Genomic DNA, 22,712 nt, shown 5'->3' on the forward strand with positions numbered 1-22,712 from the left:
TCAACAGACACCGACCGGTTTCTAAAAAATATATACACAAAATACTTAAATGTTTGCTTCATCTGCAGAATGCTGAGACTTTACTGTTGTTGGTTTTATCCCCTCTGCTATTAGAGGAAAAGGGAAAATGACTACACACAGCCCTAAAAACACAGCTGTTCCCTTTTTAGCTGCAAAAAAATACAGTATATCTAAGATCTTAAAACAGATTAGTTCCCAGTACGAAGCAACAACAATTGTTTATCCTGCTTCTATGCGCACTAAAATGCAACTTTTGTTTCATGGAAAAAAAAAAATCTTCATTAGTCCTTCATTCTAAATGTCAAGGTACCGTACTTTTCATTATTCATAAGACACCGGATGTAATCACTAGCAAAAGCAATTCATCTTAATTTTCTTTCTGGTTCGTCTTTAGCAACTATAGGACAGGGACCTGGGGACAACAAACATCTACAGACTAAGGATTTGACAACCAATTATCCTACGAATGAGAGGCAAAATAAATCACATTCCACCACCTTGGTTCTGCGTAGCTGCTTTATCTGTAGCCATAAATCTGTGGGTTTTGTACCTTTTGGGTTTGGGGAGGCCCAGGTGATGATGCGTCGCACCAGGCAGCAGTTGAGCAGGACTTTCTTGGAGAAGCCGTGGTCTTTACGGAAATGCTGCAGGTCCTCCCTCCACTGGGTCCTCTTGGTTGGTGTACACATGGCTGGAACTTCTCTATTTTTTAAATATAGTGTGGCATTATTTGCAAGGACTGCATAAATTCTGTACGATATAGGCCTAATTATTCGGGCACTTCTCAAAGAGCTGTGAGTTTGCAGTGAATATAATTCTAAATTGTACACAGAGGTGATTATTATTAGCCTCAATATTCAAATGATGACCCCTTAACAGCCTCTGGTAAACATTCAAACACAAATAGCTATACAGCATGCAAAACAAACTGTCAAGTTCAGGCAGTACACCTGAGAATATATATGCTAATATGGTATGTATTTTTGCCCCCCAGTTATGCATGGCCATAATGAAATGCAAGACATTTCAGCATGCCCTTTTGGAGCTGGAAAATGCTTGTCTTATGTTTCAAGAAGGCATGTTATTCTTGCAGCTATTCCAGGACTAGAGGATGGTAAAAGTAAATACACAAAATAGATTTTCTTCATGTAAACTGGCCTGCAATCCTTTGCTGACTCACACAAATATATTTTCAAATTAAACCAGCAGGCATCCTGATTGTGTCCAGATAAAACTAACTTTTATGACATTACTAAATAAAACATGACCTAGCGATACCCTACCTCATTCACTACTATGATCCCCCCTGAAGGTCTCATTTCAAAAGTTTCAAACATCAACACATCATCAGCTGCTCTGACTGGAGGGCTTTTGCTTTGCTCTTAGTTCGCAAATTCATATCCTTCAATGCACAGAAATTGAGGTCCCAGTTCGAGGGCTAACTGCTATGAATTGTCCCTCTCTGAGCGTCATCTTACCTTGCAGGATAAAACACGATGTGCACGCTCTCTCTCTGCTTCCTCAGTCTGCAAGTGATCCTCAGGTTTCACACGAGCACTTTCCCTTTCCTGAGCTGATCAACAGAGTGTGAAAACGGGGTGGGAGGAGGAGGATGAGGATGAGGAGAGTGAGGACCGCTCTGTGAAGCAGAGAGAGTCAATGAATGAGTGAGTGAGAGAGAGAGAGAACTGCTGGAAGACACTATGGCTTCTGCTTCAAGTTAGAGGACCATATGTGTGTTTCAAGTATCAAGAGGAAGAGGGAGAGAGTTCGAGATTTTCTGGTGGCTCTGCATTCACAGGGGATCCCTTTGATCGTCCTCCTTGAGCCTCTTGAAACACATGAAAGCCTTCAACACACACATATACTTTACATGCCCACTCCCTCCACTCCAACAGATCTGTGTTACAATCAAACAAATCTATAGTTTCAATTCATCCGCATCCTCTATATTTAGGCACAGCAGCACTTAATGCTAACATCCGAATACTAACATAATCACTATGACAATGCCAACATACTGATGTTCACCTTCTTAGTTTAACTTGTTAGCATTCATTCACTAATTAGCACTAAACTCAAGGTACCATTAATTGCAATTTCATTAATTTTGCGGGTATCTGACAGATTCAAAGTTGACTAACTGGTGGCAGGGAATCACCAAAGTTATTATAATTCGTGACAAACGTTGCCATGCCTAAAAACGATTCCCAGCCCTCAGTAAGGATTAGCACCTGCCGTGTTTGCACCATCATTTTTGTGACCAATTGTTTTCCAACATTTTGGCAGCTCTAAATCAGTTTCCAAGACAAGTCAAAATGAGATATGTCCTCAATTATAAGCAACACGAATCAAATATACTAATTCAATTCTTTCAAAAAAGCAAGAACACAGCCTCTAAGCATAGCAAGGGGAAGGAAAACAATTTGAGAAGAAAAGAGAAAAGAAGCTCTAAGAAGATCATTTCTTTTCACTGTCATACTATTCAAAGCCACAACAGGTTCCAGGACGGCAGCCAGTTAGAAAAGACCAACAGATGTGTTAAAAGTTCAAGCACCATATCAGCATACACTCTGCTGTCTGTGGATCAGAAACATCCCTATAACTCCCAGCTCCAGGAACATCGTCCTGTACCTACGTGACCCTTTCCTCTGATGTCTGTGTGCGCGAAATTCTTTTTTATCATTAACTAGACAGCCATTAATTCCAGATACTTATAATGTTATTACTGATAAAAATGAGCGTTTGGGCAACGTTTTTTGCACCCCTTTCAAAACTCTGTACTCTGTCATTTGGTCGAAGATGATGCATACCACTGCACAGCCATTACAGCATAGACTTAACTACCCTGAATTTATTACCACCCTGTTAATGTCTTCCTGAATACACTGGCAGTGGAATTTTTGTCAGCACTGCTCAGAGCATTTTTATTTATGCTACGACATACAGTAAGTGTCATGAATTTACATACATTCTATGCAAATCCCTGGTCTTCGGCCAAATGGGCTTAAGCTTATATTTAAATGCACATAACATTAATTGGCGTGCAGTGATATATGGCTGTGCTCGAGGGGAGACAGTAAAGCTAAATCTAATTACTTCCCCTGAGATGAGCAGCAAGGTATATACTGTACCTGAGAAGACAAAGGGGGGGCCCTGGACCGAGAGCTGGGAATAGAGCCATCCTTTCCCAGCGGGCCGAGACACACGCCCCGATTGAAAACGAGTGAACAGATTGGTCGCGGCGCTACGGTATGATAACACTTGTTAGGTGAGCACATCCTGAGGTACGTCCACATCCTGAGGGAGAGGGCTTGAAAGCTTTGTCCCCAATATACTGAATAATTTATATTCAAGAAGCCAGTTGCTGCGGATTGATATTCAAGACCACCTTAGTCGAGTACTAGTCAACTCCAAGACCGGGTACAGTAGACTTTTGAGTCAAGACCAGGCTTCTTAAAGCTGCTATAAATCAAGAATGAATTGAATGACCTCATGTATGTGAAAGGGGTAACGGACACGCATTGAATTATCACCCAGCTCTGCAGTTCCCTTCATTTCAGCACACTGTTTTGGATTTATAACCTACAATTTTACTGTTTTGGCTCAATCTCACCGCTAGCAGTGTCCTTTCCAAACGCAGCATGCAGCTGTTTTCAGCCACTTACGATGGCTCCAACAAGTTCCATCAACAGACTTAATGGAATGCAGTAGTAATCAATGTTATTGATTATATATATATGTTTTTTCTGCTATAACATATTGAAATTAAATAGTGAAATGGCTCTTTTAGGGAAAATGCCTCTTTAAAAAGTGTGATTCACTTCCATAAAATATCAGTAAAATAGGTTCAAGGACAGTCCAACATCAGGAAAATCCACGACAGTGCATTTAAATTGAAGTGTGAGGTTACTTACTGTGTGTACAGTTAAGTGGATGGAGCTGATTTGAATGACAGGACTGACTATTTGGGAACGACTGAACCGGTTATATTCTGATACAACAACACAGTCTCTTTTGAGGTCAGGTAAAAGGTACACGTGGCATGCTAATTTGAAGTTTTTTTTGTAACACCCTCTAGTTTTACAGTTATTCGAGCATGCTGCAGCACAAAACTCATAACCATCGAAACAGAATTCAAATCTGAATGTTGTTGGGTGGGGGGGCTGTGGATGAGTCTTCCCATCCAATCACTCTCAGTTACGATTATCTGTCCGGCTCAAGTCAATCCATGAAAAATTACTGAAATGCAATCCGCATACATTTACTGCTGAATGTAGACTTTCAGGTGCTATGTGGTTTGAGCTTGCGGATTCCTTGCAACACTTAAATCGTCATTGTTCCACTAATACAGACACCTATCGATTACGTCAGAAGCAATTTGCTGTAATGTATTCTGAGATCAATTCAGACAGCCAGCTCGTGTGGAATGGATTTAGAGTTATATCATATTACATTACATTATATTATATTATAAGTTCAGAGTTAGTATTTGGCATCAAGGTTCTGACCTTATCCTGACCAAAATATTAAGCCTTTAACACTCAAATACTCAAAGACGAGTGATATTCCACAGTAGCAAACAACAACCAAAAGAAAATTAGGCTCAGCAACTAAGAAAGTAATTCACAATCAATACCAGTGCACCTTCCGTACACTGATAAATGGCAGAGACATACATGCATAAATTAGCAGCCAGCATAATGCACACAGGCAACCTCACAGGTAACTGATACCACCGAGCAAACACACACCACCTAAAGAAAGCTGAGGCGTCTATGCTTTGAGCTTTGGAGAAGTTTGGGAGAGTTGTTGTGGTCCCAGGCTGCCAGCACAGACAGGAAAGCTCGCTTGAAGTAGCATTTTGAGGCAGCAGCAGCAAGAGGCACGGCACAAAATCGATTATATTCCTTCTTAAAACCATCCTGGATTGACAATACAACTGTTGGCAAGCTTGCTTATACAATTTTACATAAACAGCAGCAGCAGCAGCGGTGGTGGTTGTACAACAGAGTTAACAAATGTGAAAAAGAGAGAAGAGTATTGAATAGGGTCTTTTAGGGAGCTGTGATAGCGACTTTAGTGCGCTTGTGGATCTTAATTGTTTCTCTGCCGAAGACATCTATTGATTAAGTCTGAAGCCATTTGCTGATAAGCATTGTGGAATCAGTTAAGATGTCTTAGTTCTATTCTTGGGTAACAAATGTTTCCGATTATAATTGCTTTTGTTTGGACGACAGCACTGAGCATGAACAAAAAAAAAAGAAATGAAAAGGAATGCTGCTGAAAACAACTTCAGGTTGCCTGCATTATTTCATCATACACATGTAAACAAAGACACTGCTACAGCCTGAAGCTCCATACGCAAACAAGTTCACCTTTTACTGAATAATTGAGAGCATTATCACGTCATTTCCATTTTACCACAGTAGAGTGTGTGTGTCTTTGCCCTAGGTCTCATTTAAACAAAATACATTTTAAAAAAGGGTTGGATTTATATCCTCAGTTTGCTTCTGCATTATAACACATTCAATAATTGACATCCAAGATTATTTTTTTTACTGGATTTCAAGTTCTGCTGCAAGCAATGTTTTCGTGAATACACAGTGCAATTGGGTTAGAGGATAATTAATGTTTTTTACAACTAGGATGTTATTGTCTTAATTTAGCTTGTTTACAACAAGTCGGTTTGTTCAAACGTAGGTTTCTTGCCCAATCGCTTTAGCTGTGTTTACAGTGTTTGGAGAGTACAAATGTCATCATAACCGAGAGAGGTTCAGTGCAGTCAGATCAGAAACAGTCAAACATCACATTACCTATACAATAGCAGAACTTCCCATACATTTACGTCCCCTGTCCCTTTAAGGCCTCCCGTGACTCTGGCCTTTTTGTCTCAGTGTTGCGGGTGATTTTGGAAAAGCTTAAGGAATATTAACAACCCTGCTGTCTCAGTATAAAATGATGGAAGACACACATTCAAGACAACAGGCTCATTTAAACCAAAGCCCTGCATTTCCATAAAACCTTGCAAGGATAACGCAATAGCCCATTACAGAAGCCATTACCCCGTAGCAAAGGAGGCTGCTGCCCAGCAGCATCAGCAACAGAACATGAATTCAGCTCTTTTATTTTCTGAATGTTCACCACCACATTAGTAAGTAGAGCTCACTAATTGCCTTACTACTCAAGTGTAATGGTAATGCTTGGGGATATAGGCTGAGCGGTTGTGTGGAGTCTCCTATATGTTAAATCTTTTGGAAATTAAAATATTAATTTCGGCCAACATATGCAATCAGGCTGTAACGCAATCTAGTGTGCAAAGATGCAAACATCTTTTATTTCCTAGATTTTCAATGTCTATAGAAGGAAAGCCTTCTTTTATGTTGTATATTATATTAGTTATTTCCCTTGATGTGCATTTCTTTGTTGCAGTATACTCTAGGGATGTCACATACTGGTTTTTGTAAGGAAGTTAAACAGGCCATAATTCCCTTTCTATTATCTATATTATATTACTGTGAAAACATCTCCTTCAAACAACTGCACACATCATGATAACGTTAGAATTTACCTTTGCCCAATACTCATTTTTACTGAATAGAGCCAGAATGCATCATAATGTGATTTATTGTTCACAATAGCAATGCAGCATTATCAGGGAAAAAATGGTGTGCGTCCCTGAACGCTTCGTTATCGAGTTTACTGGGTCCCAACACATTTCAATCATATCAGGGACGATGTTAGTCTCGAGCCCTGACAGCACCTACGCTACCGTAGAAAAATGAGTACCGTCATGCTTTCATCATTTCGGCATTGACTTGGTACTGATCAGTTCTCTTGACATCCCTATACTCCTACACCTCCACTGCTATTGACATGTATATGAATAGGCTGTATGCTACAATTACACTCTAAGCATTGGGAGTTAACAATTATAACTTGTTCACTTTAAATACAGATTTTTTTGCCGTCTGTCTTTTTTTGTCTGTTTTGTCTTGTCAAAAAGGCATACATGTATAAATAAAGAGTTCCAAAACAAAGAAGGGAAACAATATATGGATTCTAAACTTTGTACAACTATTGCCTCATGCTAGTCCGCCCCATTAAACGTTTCAGCACACACACACACACACACACACACACACACACACACACACACACTAGCAACAGCCACTGCAGAACCCTATAAAAAGATGCTGTCACAAGTTGGAACCATAAATGAGAGTGCTCATTATTCTCTGTTGCAATAGGTTGAAATGAGCCGCTGCTCTTCGATGCCATCATTCCTTCCCAGCTCCGATGTCAAAGTGGTGAGAAGCCCTATGGTTCAGTGATAGCCGGTCAGTTGGTAGTTACGGCGAGGCCAGACAGTAGACGCATTGAGCTATGGGCATCGAGGCTGGCTGTCTCCAACACACGCAATTTCTATTCCAAATTTCTCACACACCCACAGTGACCTCGTCATCCAAAGTGGTTAAAATTAGCAGAATGCATGAGGGGAAACAGCCCTGTTGATTAAATAAACTGCAATGCAGTATTTAAAGAAGGGAGGCTTATCTAGGTGTAGTCACAGTACGTGTGTATCAGTACATCCCGGATCTATTTTCTTTCTCGTTTTGAAACACGAGAGCTCCATAATGGCGTGCTTGCGGAAACAGTGGTCGTTCGCTTATTTACTTAAGCTGACCTGAAATCGATACAATCACTTCTTGAACCGTGGCCCCGAGTAATCCGATAGGTGGGAGCACATACTGGCTTTGAGAAAGCCAAGATCAGTGTCAGATTTACAACAGATAAGGTGTCAATAACTTCTTAATATAACACTAAGAGAGGCTTCTTTTCCTAGTCCGGTTGTATGTGATATGTCCTGCAGGCTCCTGAATGCAACTGGTTTATTCAAATTACAAGTATCAACAGCTTCAGTTCCAAAAGGCCAAGCGAAAGGTCTCGCAAGATAATGAAAAACGGGCTGCGATACCCACCAAACAATCCTGCTGATACAATTATGTGTCAATCACAGCGTTTGTTCATTATCATGCTTCAATTATGTACCAGTATTAATTATGGCACGAATAAGGGTTCAGCACTTTTTAAATGGGTAATTGACAAAGCTCTTGGGAGAAGGCAACTCAGCATAATGAAAATGAATAGTGCGGACAGTCCATCAGTTCACATTTCCCTGGTCTCTCTCTCCCACTTGCTCCCTCTTGTTAAATTGACTGTGGCATTATGGCCAATGTAGCAGCCAGTTTTAAAGCAGAAAAAACATGAAAAAAGTATGAGAGATTGAGAGAAAGTTGCATGTATAGACAACACAAGCACACACATCTTTGAAGAAGCACGCTTTCAAAACCTGACACAAACCCACACACACACCTCCAGAGTCACGCGTCAAACCACTTCCCTGCCCTCTGTGAGTGTGTGTCGTTTTCGGGAGTCAATGTGTTGGAATGCCTCCATAAATTATTCAGCCGCAGCGCCTGCTATCTGAAGATAACGGTGGCTCTTTATCGGTCAGCGTGTACAAAGACACTGCGCTGGTGACTATACAAGCACCTCGGGGGGATTTGGGGCACCTTCTGTGTAAGGATGCGTGTCACTGTGGCGGTGAAGCATACAATGGCATATAGCCTATCAGCAGGTTTATGTTGTGAGGTCACTTTCGTTTTCTCTGGGGGACGCTCTCATTTTCAGCTCATCAATCAAAAGGGCATTTTTTTTTTTTTGCCGCGGCATAACTAATTTGGACTAAAGATCAGGGAAGTTACTGAACCTGCCATACCTGTAGTATTGAGGACAGAGGCAGTTTCTTAGGGGAAACAAATAATCTACTGCTGACAAGAAATCCTAAATACATGTTTGACAACTGCATCGTGGGAATCATAAAATAAAAAACGTGCAATCTGTTGCTTTATCTAAACTTCAAGTCCAGTGTATTAGTAACACTTCCAACAATCAAATTGCTCTTTACAGGTTCTCCATATTGCCACAGACTCTGGTAATTAAGTATAATTACTTGGTCTGCACCAAACTATAGACAAATATTTTGTTTTAAGGTGCTTAATACGGAATTCAGAGCATATAATATAATAGCACAAACAGTGCAAACAACGACAACAGTGCTGACAGAGTTAATAGTGTTTACCTGAAGGGGACCGGAGAGTGGTTGCTACGCTTCCGTGACGACGCCATGGGTCGGGACGGTAACCGCCGTTATGAGCGCAGTGCAGAGTGGCGAGCCAGTAGTGCACAACAGAGAGACTTGTATGCACTGAAATGCATGCATGGCCAGCCTGGTTATGTCAACAAAGCACAGAGAAACTCAGATTACAACACACAGAGAGAGGGAGAGGGACTTCATTCTCTGCTCAGGTAGACATTACGCCACTATAGCTCTACATAGCAAAGAGTTGTTTGCTGCTATATTAATGCTCTGAATCCCGTAAATAGAACCTTTAATCTAAAAAAAAAAAAAAATTAGCTAAATCTGGCAAAGCAGCCAGAGGCAAAACACTTATTCTATTCGTCAATCAACAACAATTTAATAATTTATGAAGCAAAATGCTCAATTTCACTGTTCCCAGTTCTACATTGTGAATATTTTTCTGGACAGATGAATCTATAATGAAAAAAACTGCTTCATTACCAATTATATCATCAGGTCTGTGTGTTTTTACAGGTACATTATGTAAGTCAATAACATCACTTTCTTACATGTCTGGTCACATTAGACTATAATACAATGGATATACACAGACTAAAATCTGACCTGATCCGGATTCATTATAACAGGTGAAAGAGCGTATAGAGGAACGCTCTTGTAATGTCAATACAAATGAATAAATAACACAATAAGCAGTGCAAGGACATCTGTCCACTGTATGCAAGCTGGAAGGAACGTATGTAAAAGGAGGATTCTTTGCTACCGAGACACCATGTTCTCTCTATATCCACTTGGTGTCAGCCTTGCACATTGCATGGATGCCACAGCCACCATACAGTAGGCACATTCCTTCCGTGATTTTTCCAGGTTGAATGTTAGTTGACATAACATTGAAAAACATCTACTGATAATGACTTAAGCCACTGCAGATAAGCCTATTAACAATTGTATGCAAACTACTGTTATATTTGCAATCCATTTTCAGGTCTACCCTAATTAACAGGCTGGCATATGGCTCATGTCTGTATGCTTTACATGTCATAATCTCCCATCGGAATGACAGATATGTTTAGTATTGTGCCGTCTATATTAAGTGCTGGCAGTACCCGTAGGACATGGACTTTTTGGAGGGACTAAAGCCCAGAATAGGCTTTTAAGCCCCCCTATTGGGACAAGAAGAAAGACAGACGGACCCTCCAGTTGGCCACTCGTGCCAGGCCTGCCTCCACATATGGCCTGTATGATGTTCAGCTCTGACACCATTTCATCGAGGACTCCTTGGAAAAGACTCGTACTAGACAGGCTGTTCCATAATTCTTTTTTTTGTTCAGGTTTTATGACAGTGGAGAGAGTAATGTTGGGGGAGTGAGATGTGACAAAGTTCACTGTTTGGAACTGATCTCAAAGGCACATAGTAGTGCATTGTTTGTGCTTATTTGTAGAATGATAATTCAAGCAGGTGCGGTGATAAATACAAATGCTTACACATGTGCGCAGGTACGATTTAAAGTCCCGGGATGTCTTATCTCAAAGCAAAAAGCAAAAAGACGACAAGCAAAATGGGAGCTAAACTCAATAACAGGATGTGAATGTCAAGTTGCCAACAGCACAGAGCAGAAAAGGAATGCAAGGGTGTCACCGCTCAGTTTTTGCACAACTACATTTCATGCATCTGGGTCCACTAAAAGACAGTTTTAAGCAGTGGTTCCCGACCTAAGAGTCAGGAACCACATAAGGGGTCACGGGATGATCGGAAAAAACAAGATTCTACTTTGCAAATGTGCTTTTTTTTCTTGCCAAATACTGTTTTATCTCTTAAGGCCGTTAACACATTTTTCAAACACTCTAAAAAGGGAAAATGACTTCAAATGACCAACTCACACCTAATAGACATGCACTCTGTGAAGATGAGTCACATGAACTTTGGATTAATGGGTCACAAGCCAAAAAAATTGAGAACTGTGGGGATCAAACCTGCAACTTTTTGATTGTGGGACATTGACCATCACTAGCAGGCCACCCTACTATAATGCCACAATGCAAAATGCTATAAAAGAAGTCATTAACAACTAGAAAACAATGTTACACAATAGAACTCTGACCCTTATCAGACTGTAAAATAACAATAAATATAGAAGAAAATCAACTGTCCAATTCTGAAATGTGTGATACAATGTTATTGGCTCACTTAAACTAAAAATAGATGGTAATTTTTCATGGTTGCTTAAATATTCAAAATGGCATTTCCTTCATCTTCCTTCCAGTCTGTTCAATTTTGTACTTTTTTTTTGACAGGTCAGTGAGTTCACTGCGTATCTAAAGCAAATTCTGCATACCAGAAATTGAATTCACTGACACTCCGTTACTGTCACAATGACAACAAAGCACGTCATTAAATATCTATAAAGACATTGAGATAAAACAAATTAAATGTTAATGAGGCATATTACAGTTATGTGGAACTTCAGCCTTGAGACACATTATTCCTGAACTCAGACACAATTTGATGTGTGCTGAGAAGTCATTGATCATTTTGCTTGACTCACAGAAAAAAAACTTCTTCAGAGGTACTTTGTGTACAGTGCTTTATAGAAATGGGACTTTTTGAACAAGCACTTCAATTTCTGGACAGAAAGGTGAGAAATGTCAGATGCCAAAAGTTTATTTTTTTGTGTTTTTCCTCTGGGGCACAAGGGAATGCCGTTTATCTTCAATATGACCTCGGCACATACAAAGAAAGATACGTTTTGGAAGCTGAGGCCAAGCGTTGCCACCCAGTCGGCATCGGCTGTTTGGCGCTTTATCCAAGGAAGTGAAATGCAGCGAATCTGTGGCATAAACAAGCCTGAGGCTGGAAAAATAAACATGAAAGACGGGCCACTTCTTTTAGCCTTCAGCGATCATAAACACCTTATAGTCTGCTGTCCCTATAGTTATCGCCACAGCAATGATGCTCCTTCCACATCCCAGTCAGTCACCCTGTTTATCCATCACCTCTCCCTATCTGTCTCCCGTCTCCTCACCTCATCCTATTTCTTCTTCCCCTCATTCTTCTCTTCTCCCAAGGCAGATGGTCCATGCGAGCAGATGCTCCCCACCCAGTCTCTCAAAAGGGAAAAACAAAAAGCTGGATCCAAAACAAACAAAATCTGCTGGAGGGTGCCCAGGAGACGAGCAGGGAAGTTCGTGGTGCAATTAATCCTGGATTTGATTACGGGCTGGCTTTTTTATCAGCAGGTAGAGAGGAAGCACACAGGTGGTCGCAAAAACAAATCTACCAACGACAAAGACTTCTTTCTGGGTCCCGTCTTCATGCTAAGGAGTACAATTAACTTCGCAGCAGTTGGTACGTCATTAAGACCATCTGATGAGCCAAATCTGACTGTTTAATGAGTCAAACTGTCCAATTTCAGTCTATTTATAGAGGAAAGTGAATATAAATCTAGGCAAACATCTGAAAAAACCTGTGATCCTTGCAGGATAATTTATTGCAAAACCTTGAAAGACTTTTCTTCATCAAGAGGTGCAAAGCAAGATTGGAAAAAGTCACACATTTACCTCTGTAATTTTCACAATTAGAAAAAAACGCCACCTGAACATTTGCTAAAAATGCCTTTTAAATGAGGTTACTAGAATAATCTTTTCTTCATCAGGCACGCTGTAATTTATTCTAATAACAAATCAAACAGCAAATCTTTTGCAGTAACAAACAGACCGAACAAAAAAAAACTTTCAGATCAGTGATGCTGTGCTGCATGCTGCCAAAACTTCCCTCTGAAAAGTTAACACACACCATTCTGCTGTCTGACAGATTTGGAGCAGTTTCTTCAATCTGTATTTTTGCTTCCCTGTGATCTCAGGACCCCTGGCTGACAGATGTTGAGAAAGCACACACACACACACCGCATGTGGTCAGTTCTTGATGTCATAAAAGCTTAAAGCTGATATCTAAGTATGGACGAAATGCACTATGGTTCCTTCCTTAACTCTGCAAAAACAAAAATGTTTTTTTAGCACAAGGACTGCACATTATTCCAAAATATTCTAAACTAAAACATCCCACGCAGAACACTTGCTGAGCTTCATCTGTGCACAACCATGTCACCAAACCAAACGCTCAACAAAGAAAGCGTCTTCTTTTGTCAGAAAGAACATGCTGCAGTAACTAAAGTCTGTATACTCAGTCCGGAAATCTCAATGACTCTGTGATAACATTAATAAATACTGCAAATGAGTTGTTGCCCTTGGTTGCATCAAAGCCAAAGTACATAACTTACCGGCTCAAACATTAAAACCCTGACTCAGTAGTCCTAAATATTGATTATTTCAGAAAGGTCTGTTTGTTCCCAGTGTAATTTGTTAAGTCATGCATATGCAGATTTGTATTGTGACTGACCTTCTAGACCGTTCACTCTCCGCCTTATGCTTGCACTTGTCCCCACTGGTGTACTAACATTGCATATTATCTTGGGTTGTCTCTTGACAGACGGTAATCTGCAAAGTTTTCTAATTTATCAACAAGTTCTGTTGGAAAATATTATGCAAAACATAAGCCCGAGTAATTAAATGCAAATCAGGGTAAATGAAGCATTGATTCAACAGCTATGAGGTAATGCCTCATGGTACCACTTTTACTGTTTATGTTTTATTACTTAATATTGTTTAGCATTCTTTCGAGGCCCTGGATATACAATGCGAGGCATAATTAGCTGCGATAATTCATACCGACACAAAGGAAAAGAGGACATTCATCACACAAAAAGCCCACAATGGATGGACACAGCTTGTTCTCAATAATTCCAGTACAAAAGACAGAGCTAGCCGTGGTGCTGAAAGTAGCTCACTAGGAACAATAAAGCTTGCGGGGCTGCGTTTCATATATATATCGCCTTTCTAAAAGTCAGGGATACGGCATTAAAAGGAGAGAAATGTCTAAGGGAGCCGTTGGCACGCACCGACAGAAGTTGCAATGGTGATCAGAGAGAGCTCCGAGGCACTGATGCAAAGAATCACTGCACCGAGGAAGCAGCTCTTGGGAGGATCAACTCATGGCTGGGTGGCTGTAGCATTTTTTGTGGGCGATCGTTACATTTTAAGATTTCCCCCGGGCTGGATCATGATGTGGAAGCTGACTGGGGACAAAGAGGTGGGGGCTTTAGAGAGTGAGGAAAGACGAAGGGATGAAGAGTTAAAAAAAAAAGCATATTGAGAAAAATAATTATTGCATTTGTGATGTAATCTCAACAAGAATCAGTGATTTTCTTACGTTAGAGACAAAGGCAATGCATATTTCTAGCCCCCTAGATTGACCTTTTATAGACCAACTGAAATTCAAGCCCCCCTAACAATGAGACAACTGGTCAGGAGTGTCAATTCCAGTAAGCAGGAGAGAGACCATGCATTACTTACTGCTGGAGACAAACTAGTAAAAACCCCAAACTTTCCAGAATCAATAAAAAAAAAATCAAAGTTAAGAGTCATACAAATTTTAAAATAAGCTACTTTTAGGCAGAGAACAGCAATCAATATATAAATTACATAATAAGAGTTTACACTCTGATACTGCAGTGTCCTATAACTTAGAAATTAAAGATAACTGTAATAGTCAGATACCTTCACCACACTAATGACTTCTTATCCTGGTCAAAAACTTCACATTATGTCCTCTGTGACCACATCCATGATGTGGATTATTCAGCCCCTTTAAAAAGCATTTGTCAGAGTCTGCAAGTCCTCATTTGCTGGCATGACTTTTAGCAGTTTCATACATTATTGTTATTTCCCCATTCTTCATGCCGTGGGTAAGGGAAATCTAAATTCCAGACACAAAACTGAATAAAACATTTGCTGAGATGAGATGAATTTTGAGAGGAATATACCTCTCAACAGCTCAAATCCTGAAGGCATGACTCATATCCTTAACAAAAGGATAATTAGAAGTCAATTAGGTGTGCAAACAAACATTAACCTGAGCCAGGAATGATGAGCAGTTAACTGCTCTTGTGGCTCTGGGAGAGGTAGTGAGGAGCCTGAGGGAAAACCTATGGACTATAACTGAGTGATCATTATTCTGGATGCCAGCCAAGTAGACTGTGGAGGTGGGGGGGGGGGACCCAGGAGAGGATTTGTGCTACTGAATCCATTATGCTCCTTTTTATTCCAAGGATGCCCATGTGCCCATATAGGCTATACTCAAATTAGATGATCACAAAAGGGTTCAAATGTTTCCTGCATACAAGGTGTGTGGCCACATTGGCAGATGAACACACACTTTACCAACAAAAAACAAAATGTTAATGCCACAGTGTGTGGAAGTATTCAGCAGAAACAGAACAGAATTGCTGCTGCACAGTTGGATTTTTGACAGAAATGGCTAAAGTGTCCCTTCCTAATGACCACCAACCAACCATTTTCCTTTCAAGAGAAGGCAAAAGTCCAGACATGACTATACAGTTTACCTCGCAGTGACAAAACAAACCAAAGATGTTGCAGAACCTGCAAGCTAAACTTTGGGAATGCAAAAAAAAAATACGCCAAACTCCATTAAAAAAAACATCAATTTAAAGTTGCCTTTCAACACATGCTAATAACAGGGACATAAGCTGTAATGCTCTTCACCTGTCAACCATTTACGTAAAATGTCAACTGTTCAAAACTATATTCAAGCCGAATTAAAGATTGGTACTTCCTTTAGTGACACAACATTTAAGTTACACTGTAGCAGAGATCTATTTTGACCGATAAGTAAGGCAACGTTAAATTCATTGTTTTATGCTAGGAGTTTTGCATGACGTTTTCTTCATGCAAGAACACTAATAAAACGCCATATGAGAACATGCGACCACTGTCCTACCAGGCGACGAGTCAGCAGCAGCATCCACCCGGCCAGAGACGGTCTCCACTCTCTTTGTGTCCATAGTTTATTTCCAGAAGGTGGACTTTTTTTGAGTCGCAGGAGCTCGTCGGTGTGGACTTGTTAACCGGCTGGTAGTCTGATACTAGTTGCTGCTCATCAACTCCAGAGTTTCAGCAGTGAGAGCACAAGCTGGAACGCTGCTCGTGCACACGGTTGATGGCGGGAGCGCGCATAAGTGAGTGAGTGAGGGTGGTGGTGGTGGTGGTGGTGATGATGGTGGTGTGTCTGTGTGGTCTCAATGTCTTGGTCAATGGTTGATGTTTTCTGAAACTATTAGTCCATTCATCAACTAGGCTTATTAACAGTTTAGGTAATTGATTAATAGTTTATAATTTCTGAAAAAAAAAGCCAAATATTTGTTTAATTGATTAATAACTAATTGTAAAATAAAAACAGGCATTGATACATTTGTTTACAAATTGATTTATGAATAAAGGGACTAAATTACCAGGTAATTTAATTTATAATATGTTATTTAAATAGCATATTGCTCCTCTTTTTTAATTGATTGCAAATTTGATAGCCTATATTCTTTGGCTTTGGTCGAGCAAAAAAAAAAAAAAGCAACCTTTTTAAATGATTAGGTTAGTCAATCTGGAGATAAATAAAAAGCAGATTAGTTAATAATGTTATCATAATTAATAATAGGCTATATAGCCTATGTTTGACAATACACATAATAATAATGCACACAGTGCACTTTCATAGACTAAGCTACTGGAGTTACCCTGCACTGTCTCTTCTGCACTATATTCACTTTTTTAATAGTCCTGTATCACAGTTGTTACCCTGCACTATATTCAGTTTTAACAGTTTTCTTCATCTCCTTGTATTTTTATATCTGGTATATTTTTTTGTACTTTGCATTACTAACTTTTTTACTGCCTTTTTACTAACATGTTTTGCACTATGGAACTGTGATGCTGTAAACTTGAATTTCCCTCAGGATCAATAAAGTTATTATCTATCTATCTATCTATCTATCTATCTATCTATCTATCTATCTATCTATCTATCTACACCACGTTATAGATAGATACTGTAGATATAGATAGATAGATATACTTTTATTCATTTAATTCTAAAGAAAATCTACAGAAATCCTTCCTAGAAAAGTGGGGTGGACATATTAATATCCATAGTTCAACAATCTCATAATGGGTGTAATGCTGTGGTGTCCACATTGCCTACTTTTGTCCACTTTTGATTGCCAAATCATCGTCCTTTAGTATCTCAAAACTACACTCTGCACATTTATTAAGTCCAAGCTCACAATTAAGCTGCATTAAAATTTGAAGTAGTGGTTCCCAAACTGTGGCTCAGGGACCACCAGTGGTCTTTAAAAGTGTTTTCATCATAAAGTCTCCACTCTCCCAACTCACCATAAGACAGTTCGACAGTTACATAACTCTGCACCAAGTCAAACTTTGGGATGCTGTCTGATAAAATGGGAGTCTGCAGACAAAATGCACACAGCACTGGAAGGAATCACACACATTCAATGCACAAGTGCACTCTATTTTTCTCCTTTTATCTTGCATATGCAAGCAAACGGCAACATAAACAACATATCAGCTGTTGGACAGAACAGTATATCTGTATACAGGCCAGAAAGAAATCCAGTGGAGATTTTCCACACATACTATAACCACACAATGAAATAAACCCACTACAGCCGACAATAAAGCCCACGGTGAAAAGAATAAATCAGACCTCCTCTTAACAAGCCAAGACAACTGTCAGCTATTTTAAAGATTAGAAACATTTTTAACGACATAGCGCATCTGCTTCATGGCAGCTAAGAAAGAGAGTTTGCAAAAGGATTGTTTAACTGTCTCCCAAGAATACCACAAAGGATAGCATTTTTCTGTCTCACTGTAAACACAATAGACAGCTTTAGACAAATCACGAGGCCATTTACTCAGCTGGTATATTTTTAGACAGATTTATTTCTGGAATATACATGAATCATATGCAGCAGATAAAAAGGGAAAAGTGTGAACCTGGTGCTAACACGTTCCACTTACCTGACGAGGATTTATGAGAATAAAAAAGGAAACTCAAGTGATTCATCAAGACAGGTGTTGGTCAAGGTTCAAGGTGCATATAAACTGCAGTTTGCCTTATGTTTGATGTAGGCTATATTGTCTTTATGCCCTGTAAGCATCTTTCTATCCAAAGTGTTCAATCAAATCTGAAAACCGGTTTAAGATTATTAAGCAATAAAACTTGTTCAGCCCTTAAAGCAAGCCTATTTAACTTTATGAAATGCTGATAATAAATGCTACGACATGGTGATACACAGCAATATCTATGTAAAGTTTGCTACTGGTCATACCAGACCAAGTAAGGCTTTAGCAGCAAACCCCTCCAAGTGTATTGAATTCACCAAGGGGGTGTTTTATTGCTTATGAATTAAACCATAGACTGTATATATACTGTAGATGGACGACGCGTCTGAGATTTTGACGTCATTAGGAGCCTTCGCAGTAGTGATCGGGGGCTGGAGCCACGGTATCGAGGTCCCGCCCACACACCCTCCCGAGCCAATCACGAGCCGAGCACGGCCACAGCTTGCTAGCGTGAGCCACCTAGCTGCTACGACAGTGGAAAAGTTAAAGTTACATCTCCTCTCTTGTACAATTTCCGAGCCCCCGGCTCCACGACTACTTCACTGAGAGCAGCTGTCAATCGCAGCTGTCAATCATGATGCCTCACCCCCCTTTTTATAGCATCAAATAACTAATTAAAACCAAACTTATCAGAAGAATCAACACTTGAACATACATCAGTGTGATAAGAACTACCTAAAATGACAGAAACCACCTTTGGGAAAAATTATTGGATGTGTGCTTTGACTTTTTTATTTTGGCCGATCTCCCATCCGCTAACATGGAGGGGGCGGGCTTTATGACCTATACTGCAGCCAGCCACCAGGGGGCGATCAAGATGTTTTGGTTTCACTTTTGGGGAGCTGTCATGTCATCCATCTTTATATACAGTCTGTGGTAGCCTCTTTAACACAAATAAGTCAGAGAAAATCTCTTCACATTTGTTCAATATTTGAAAACCTCCATCCACACAAAGCCTCATCATGAGCCCTACAGCATGTAGACAAGACAAATGCATTCCAATAGACAACCTTCAATTTCCGAGATGTGTGTGTGTGCGCGCACGAGAGGGCTACTGTCTGCAACTGTCACCGTGAACAATGAGTGATACTGTTTTTGAGGTGGCTATAAATAACACACAGCACCTGGACAGAAGGATGAAGCCAAAATCTGCTCCGACAGACTGGCACAGGTAGATGGATGGCAGTATGAGGGCATTAATGAGAGCAGAGGTTCACCAACACATGGGGATGAGCGCTCTGCAGATGGCAGAAAATGGCATTAGAGAGTGACCGGACCTCATTTTTCCTGATAATTATAGGACGAATTTGGAGAATAATGATGTTAAAATATTAAAAACAGCAACATATTGATGTGGGTCCGCTGAGAACTTTGATTTGACTCATGCGGAAAATGAATATATTATTTTAACATGGGATAAAGTCCAAATTGTCTGAATACAAAGAGGGAATTATCATTTGAAACCGCTTTGGAAAAACTATTTCAATACACACACACATTTGATTATAATGATATCAAACCAGTAGCAGAGCCCTCCTCTTCCTCACACTGCCCTCTCCCTTGAGATCACCAAATGAGCATCTATTTCTGTGCTGCTCTCTGATGGTGCCCAAAGTTTAATCGTGATATATTTGGGTTTGCACGAGGTCTCTGCACTGTGTTTAATGAGGAGACCGTGCTTATATAAGAATTCCTTTGCTTCGATTCACCTAAACGACACATAGTTAAAAAATGACCATAATATCTTCATCACACATGTTCCAGGTGTATGAAAACTACTGCGGGTTAAGACGGTAGACGGAGAAGAGGAGTCAATTATGAGGTGGAACTTGTAGCCGATTTGGCAGTCACGGGTGATTTGACAGGATGAGATGTGGAGTTGCGCTCTCCGACCGTTGACAGGCAGATTATTTAAGATGGCACTTGCAGCTCTTCTGCCAAGACACCTTAATCAGTTTGAATGAAATAAGACTGAAAGGTAAAGCATTCATCTTGGACTAAATGTCAGAAAGGCCATCTCAGAACTCATTAATGTACAGCTACCGAAGAGTGTAATAGGTCCTGTATCTTTCTTTCTGGGTTTTGTCATTGAGAAGTCATCGGGGACTGTCAAATGAGATATAATTAAAACATGTTTTGCTGATTAACACAGAAGAAATATATATAAACAAAGTGATTTTTATTAAAGGACCAGTGTGTAACAAGACCTAGTGGATCAAAACATGTTGACTTTAACGATTTTGTCACTATTATAAAGGCTTTTTCATATACCTCCTTCCTCGTTTGCAACTTGTTTTAACATTTTGGATTCCTGTCTATACTGTCAAATGTGAGCTTGAACTTGGAGGACACAGTATGACCAACTGCAGTAGTGACAAAAAAATAAATACAATGGCTAAACTGAATAAATGACTACAAGCTGACACAGCTTTGACATTAAGGTGGCCATCAGCAAAGTAAAGCTAAGGTCAAAGTTCACATTAACTTTAAATTCACCCCCTGAAAACACCAACTAAAGTGGAGTTAAAAAAAAAAAAAACTCCCTTCTCTCTTTAGAATAATCTGCATTCACCATCAATTTGAGTCATTTCCATGCTTTCCGCTTATTTGAATCAGATACAAAACACAGACAGGAAAAGTTTCTATTCCTATTTAGCATCATCAGCATAAAAACCAAGTTGAGCGTCGCAAAAATGCAAATTTGCAGACACTAGTCACAGACTTTGGCTTCTCCGGTGTCAATGTGAGTAAGCTATTTTTGAAGAAAATGATGTGCAAACATAATATTCTGCAAGTATGAAACATTTCTGATGAAAAAAAAAATAGCAATTAATATTAATAATCACTCAGAGTATCCCTGTGATGTGAAGCACAATTGGCAGCTTTCGGCTTAGCGGTCATGCATTCGTCTTGAAAAAGAAAGTTTTGCTGTAAAGTGACTGTATGTGTAAAGTGCTTCAATGCAAACATTTGCAAAAAGCCCTGACCTTAGCTTAAACACATCTTGCATACTGATGTGGCCTCATTTGCAAATATTTAAATAAAGTTACCAAAACTACATAATTCACCAATTATCTCAGCAGACAGCTGCTTGACACTGACAGCGATCATCACAAACCCTGGATGCTAATTAATGCTTTCATCTATATGTCAGGTTTTTTTTTTTGGGGGGTGATTAGCAACACTACAGGTAAAAATATTTTGGTTCCCCTGGACAGCCAGAGCCATCCTAATTATACAATCAGCACAGTCAAGATGGCTCCACTTCCCGAAAAGTATCAATCTTCATTTCCAGTGGCAAGTTTCCACAACAGAGCCAGATGCTTCCTCCGGGCGCCACGAGGAGCAGCGATTGGAAAATGTAAACAACACATCACTTGTCTGACGCTGGTCGTTCCCTGGGCCTCCTGGTGAGGAATGGAGCTCAGATATGCTCCACGGAGCGCACTAAGTGGAAAAAAAAAACTGTGTGGAAAAGAGACGTCACGGAGGGAATCGTCACTGGATCTGAAAATAGACTTGTTTATCAGCTGCTTTGGATATGATTCTCTGATGTGTTATTTCTGGGATGTCTGATCTGACCCCTAAGTCTTCTGAATGAGACTAAGAAAAGATCTAATTTGTTTTATCTTAATTTATTATTGATTCCTGCCCAAGGTGTCCCTGTGATCTTAAAGCAAGAGATACTATCAGTTTATTTGCCTTGATGAGCTTTTTCTCCCCCCCCTCAACACGCGGCACACAAACATCCTCCGATTGTCATCCCCCTGCCTCGCTTGACAACCTAGATGAACTTTATATAACAGATGGCAAGCGCCAAAGAACCTTGGCAATTATTTGAAGATCACTCTTTCGTTGCCCCCGAGGGAATCAGCGAGGCTCCGACTAATCAGGGCGTAACTGCTCTCTCTACATAATTCAAAAGTCTTGTTAGAATTTGTCACAACCAAGATGGCCGGGCAATATATCTTTGCCTGAGTGAAATGTGTGTTTTATTAATATGCCATTAATGAAAAATTGGAGCCGAGCTGTGCTGTGTCTCTCTCTGTCGACCGGGATGATCAGTAAGCGACGATTACCGATCGTTTCTTAAATGTGGGGAAATTGCGGGAATATTTTGCAGCACGACACTCAAAATGTCGAGATGGTTAGTTAGTGGCATGCTGTGAGAAGACATGAATATCAATTTCACTGGGTAGTAATTGCCTTATTTAATAATATCGAAGCATTGGAGAGTATTTTAACTCAATAAAATTGCTATTTTTATTTGGTACTTTTCTGAATACTTCTTCCAAATGCAGAGAAGTGATTCGTCAGACTTCCAACGCCCGGTGACTGTTGACACAAACCACCATGTCAGATACAATACATTCATATTAATCCATCTCTAGAATACTCACCAGTCGAACCATACTTTGTGTCTGTTATATGCCTCTCTGCCCAACAGCGATGTCAAGCTGTGAGTTGGGACTCCAGTTCG

At 40.0% G+C, this 22,712-nt stretch overlaps 1 protein-coding gene across 5 annotated transcripts in view; it reads right to left on the minus strand.

Moving 5' to 3' along the window:
* The window catches only part of kcnip4 (Kv channel interacting protein 4), a 147,310-nt gene extending 131,039 nt beyond the window's left edge, over positions 1 to 16,271 (minus strand). For 2 of the 5 annotated variants that reach the window (XR_005205190.1, XM_037758355.1), the window contains exon 1: positions 16,038 to 16,271. Coding sequence is in view for 4 of the 5 variants with exons in the window: in XM_037758355.1 (XP_037614283.1) it covers positions 16,038 to 16,101 (64 nt within the window). In the remaining variant the exon portion in view is untranslated. Of the gene's footprint in view, positions 1 to 571; positions 724 to 1,499; positions 1,661 to 9,166; positions 9,315 to 16,037 lie in introns of all 5 variants that reach the window. The other 3 variants (XM_037758357.1, XM_037758356.1, XM_037758361.1) reach the window with 3 other exon arrangements.
* Between the last annotated feature and the right edge of the window lie 6,441 nt (positions 16,272 to 22,712).

The sequence above is a fragment of the Sebastes umbrosus genome, chromosome 22, assembly GCF_015220745.1.
Source record: "Sebastes umbrosus isolate fSebUmb1 chromosome 22, fSebUmb1.pri, whole genome shotgun sequence".
In the NCBI taxonomy this organism is placed as follows: Eukaryota; Metazoa; Chordata; class Actinopteri; order Perciformes; family Sebastidae; genus Sebastes; species Sebastes umbrosus.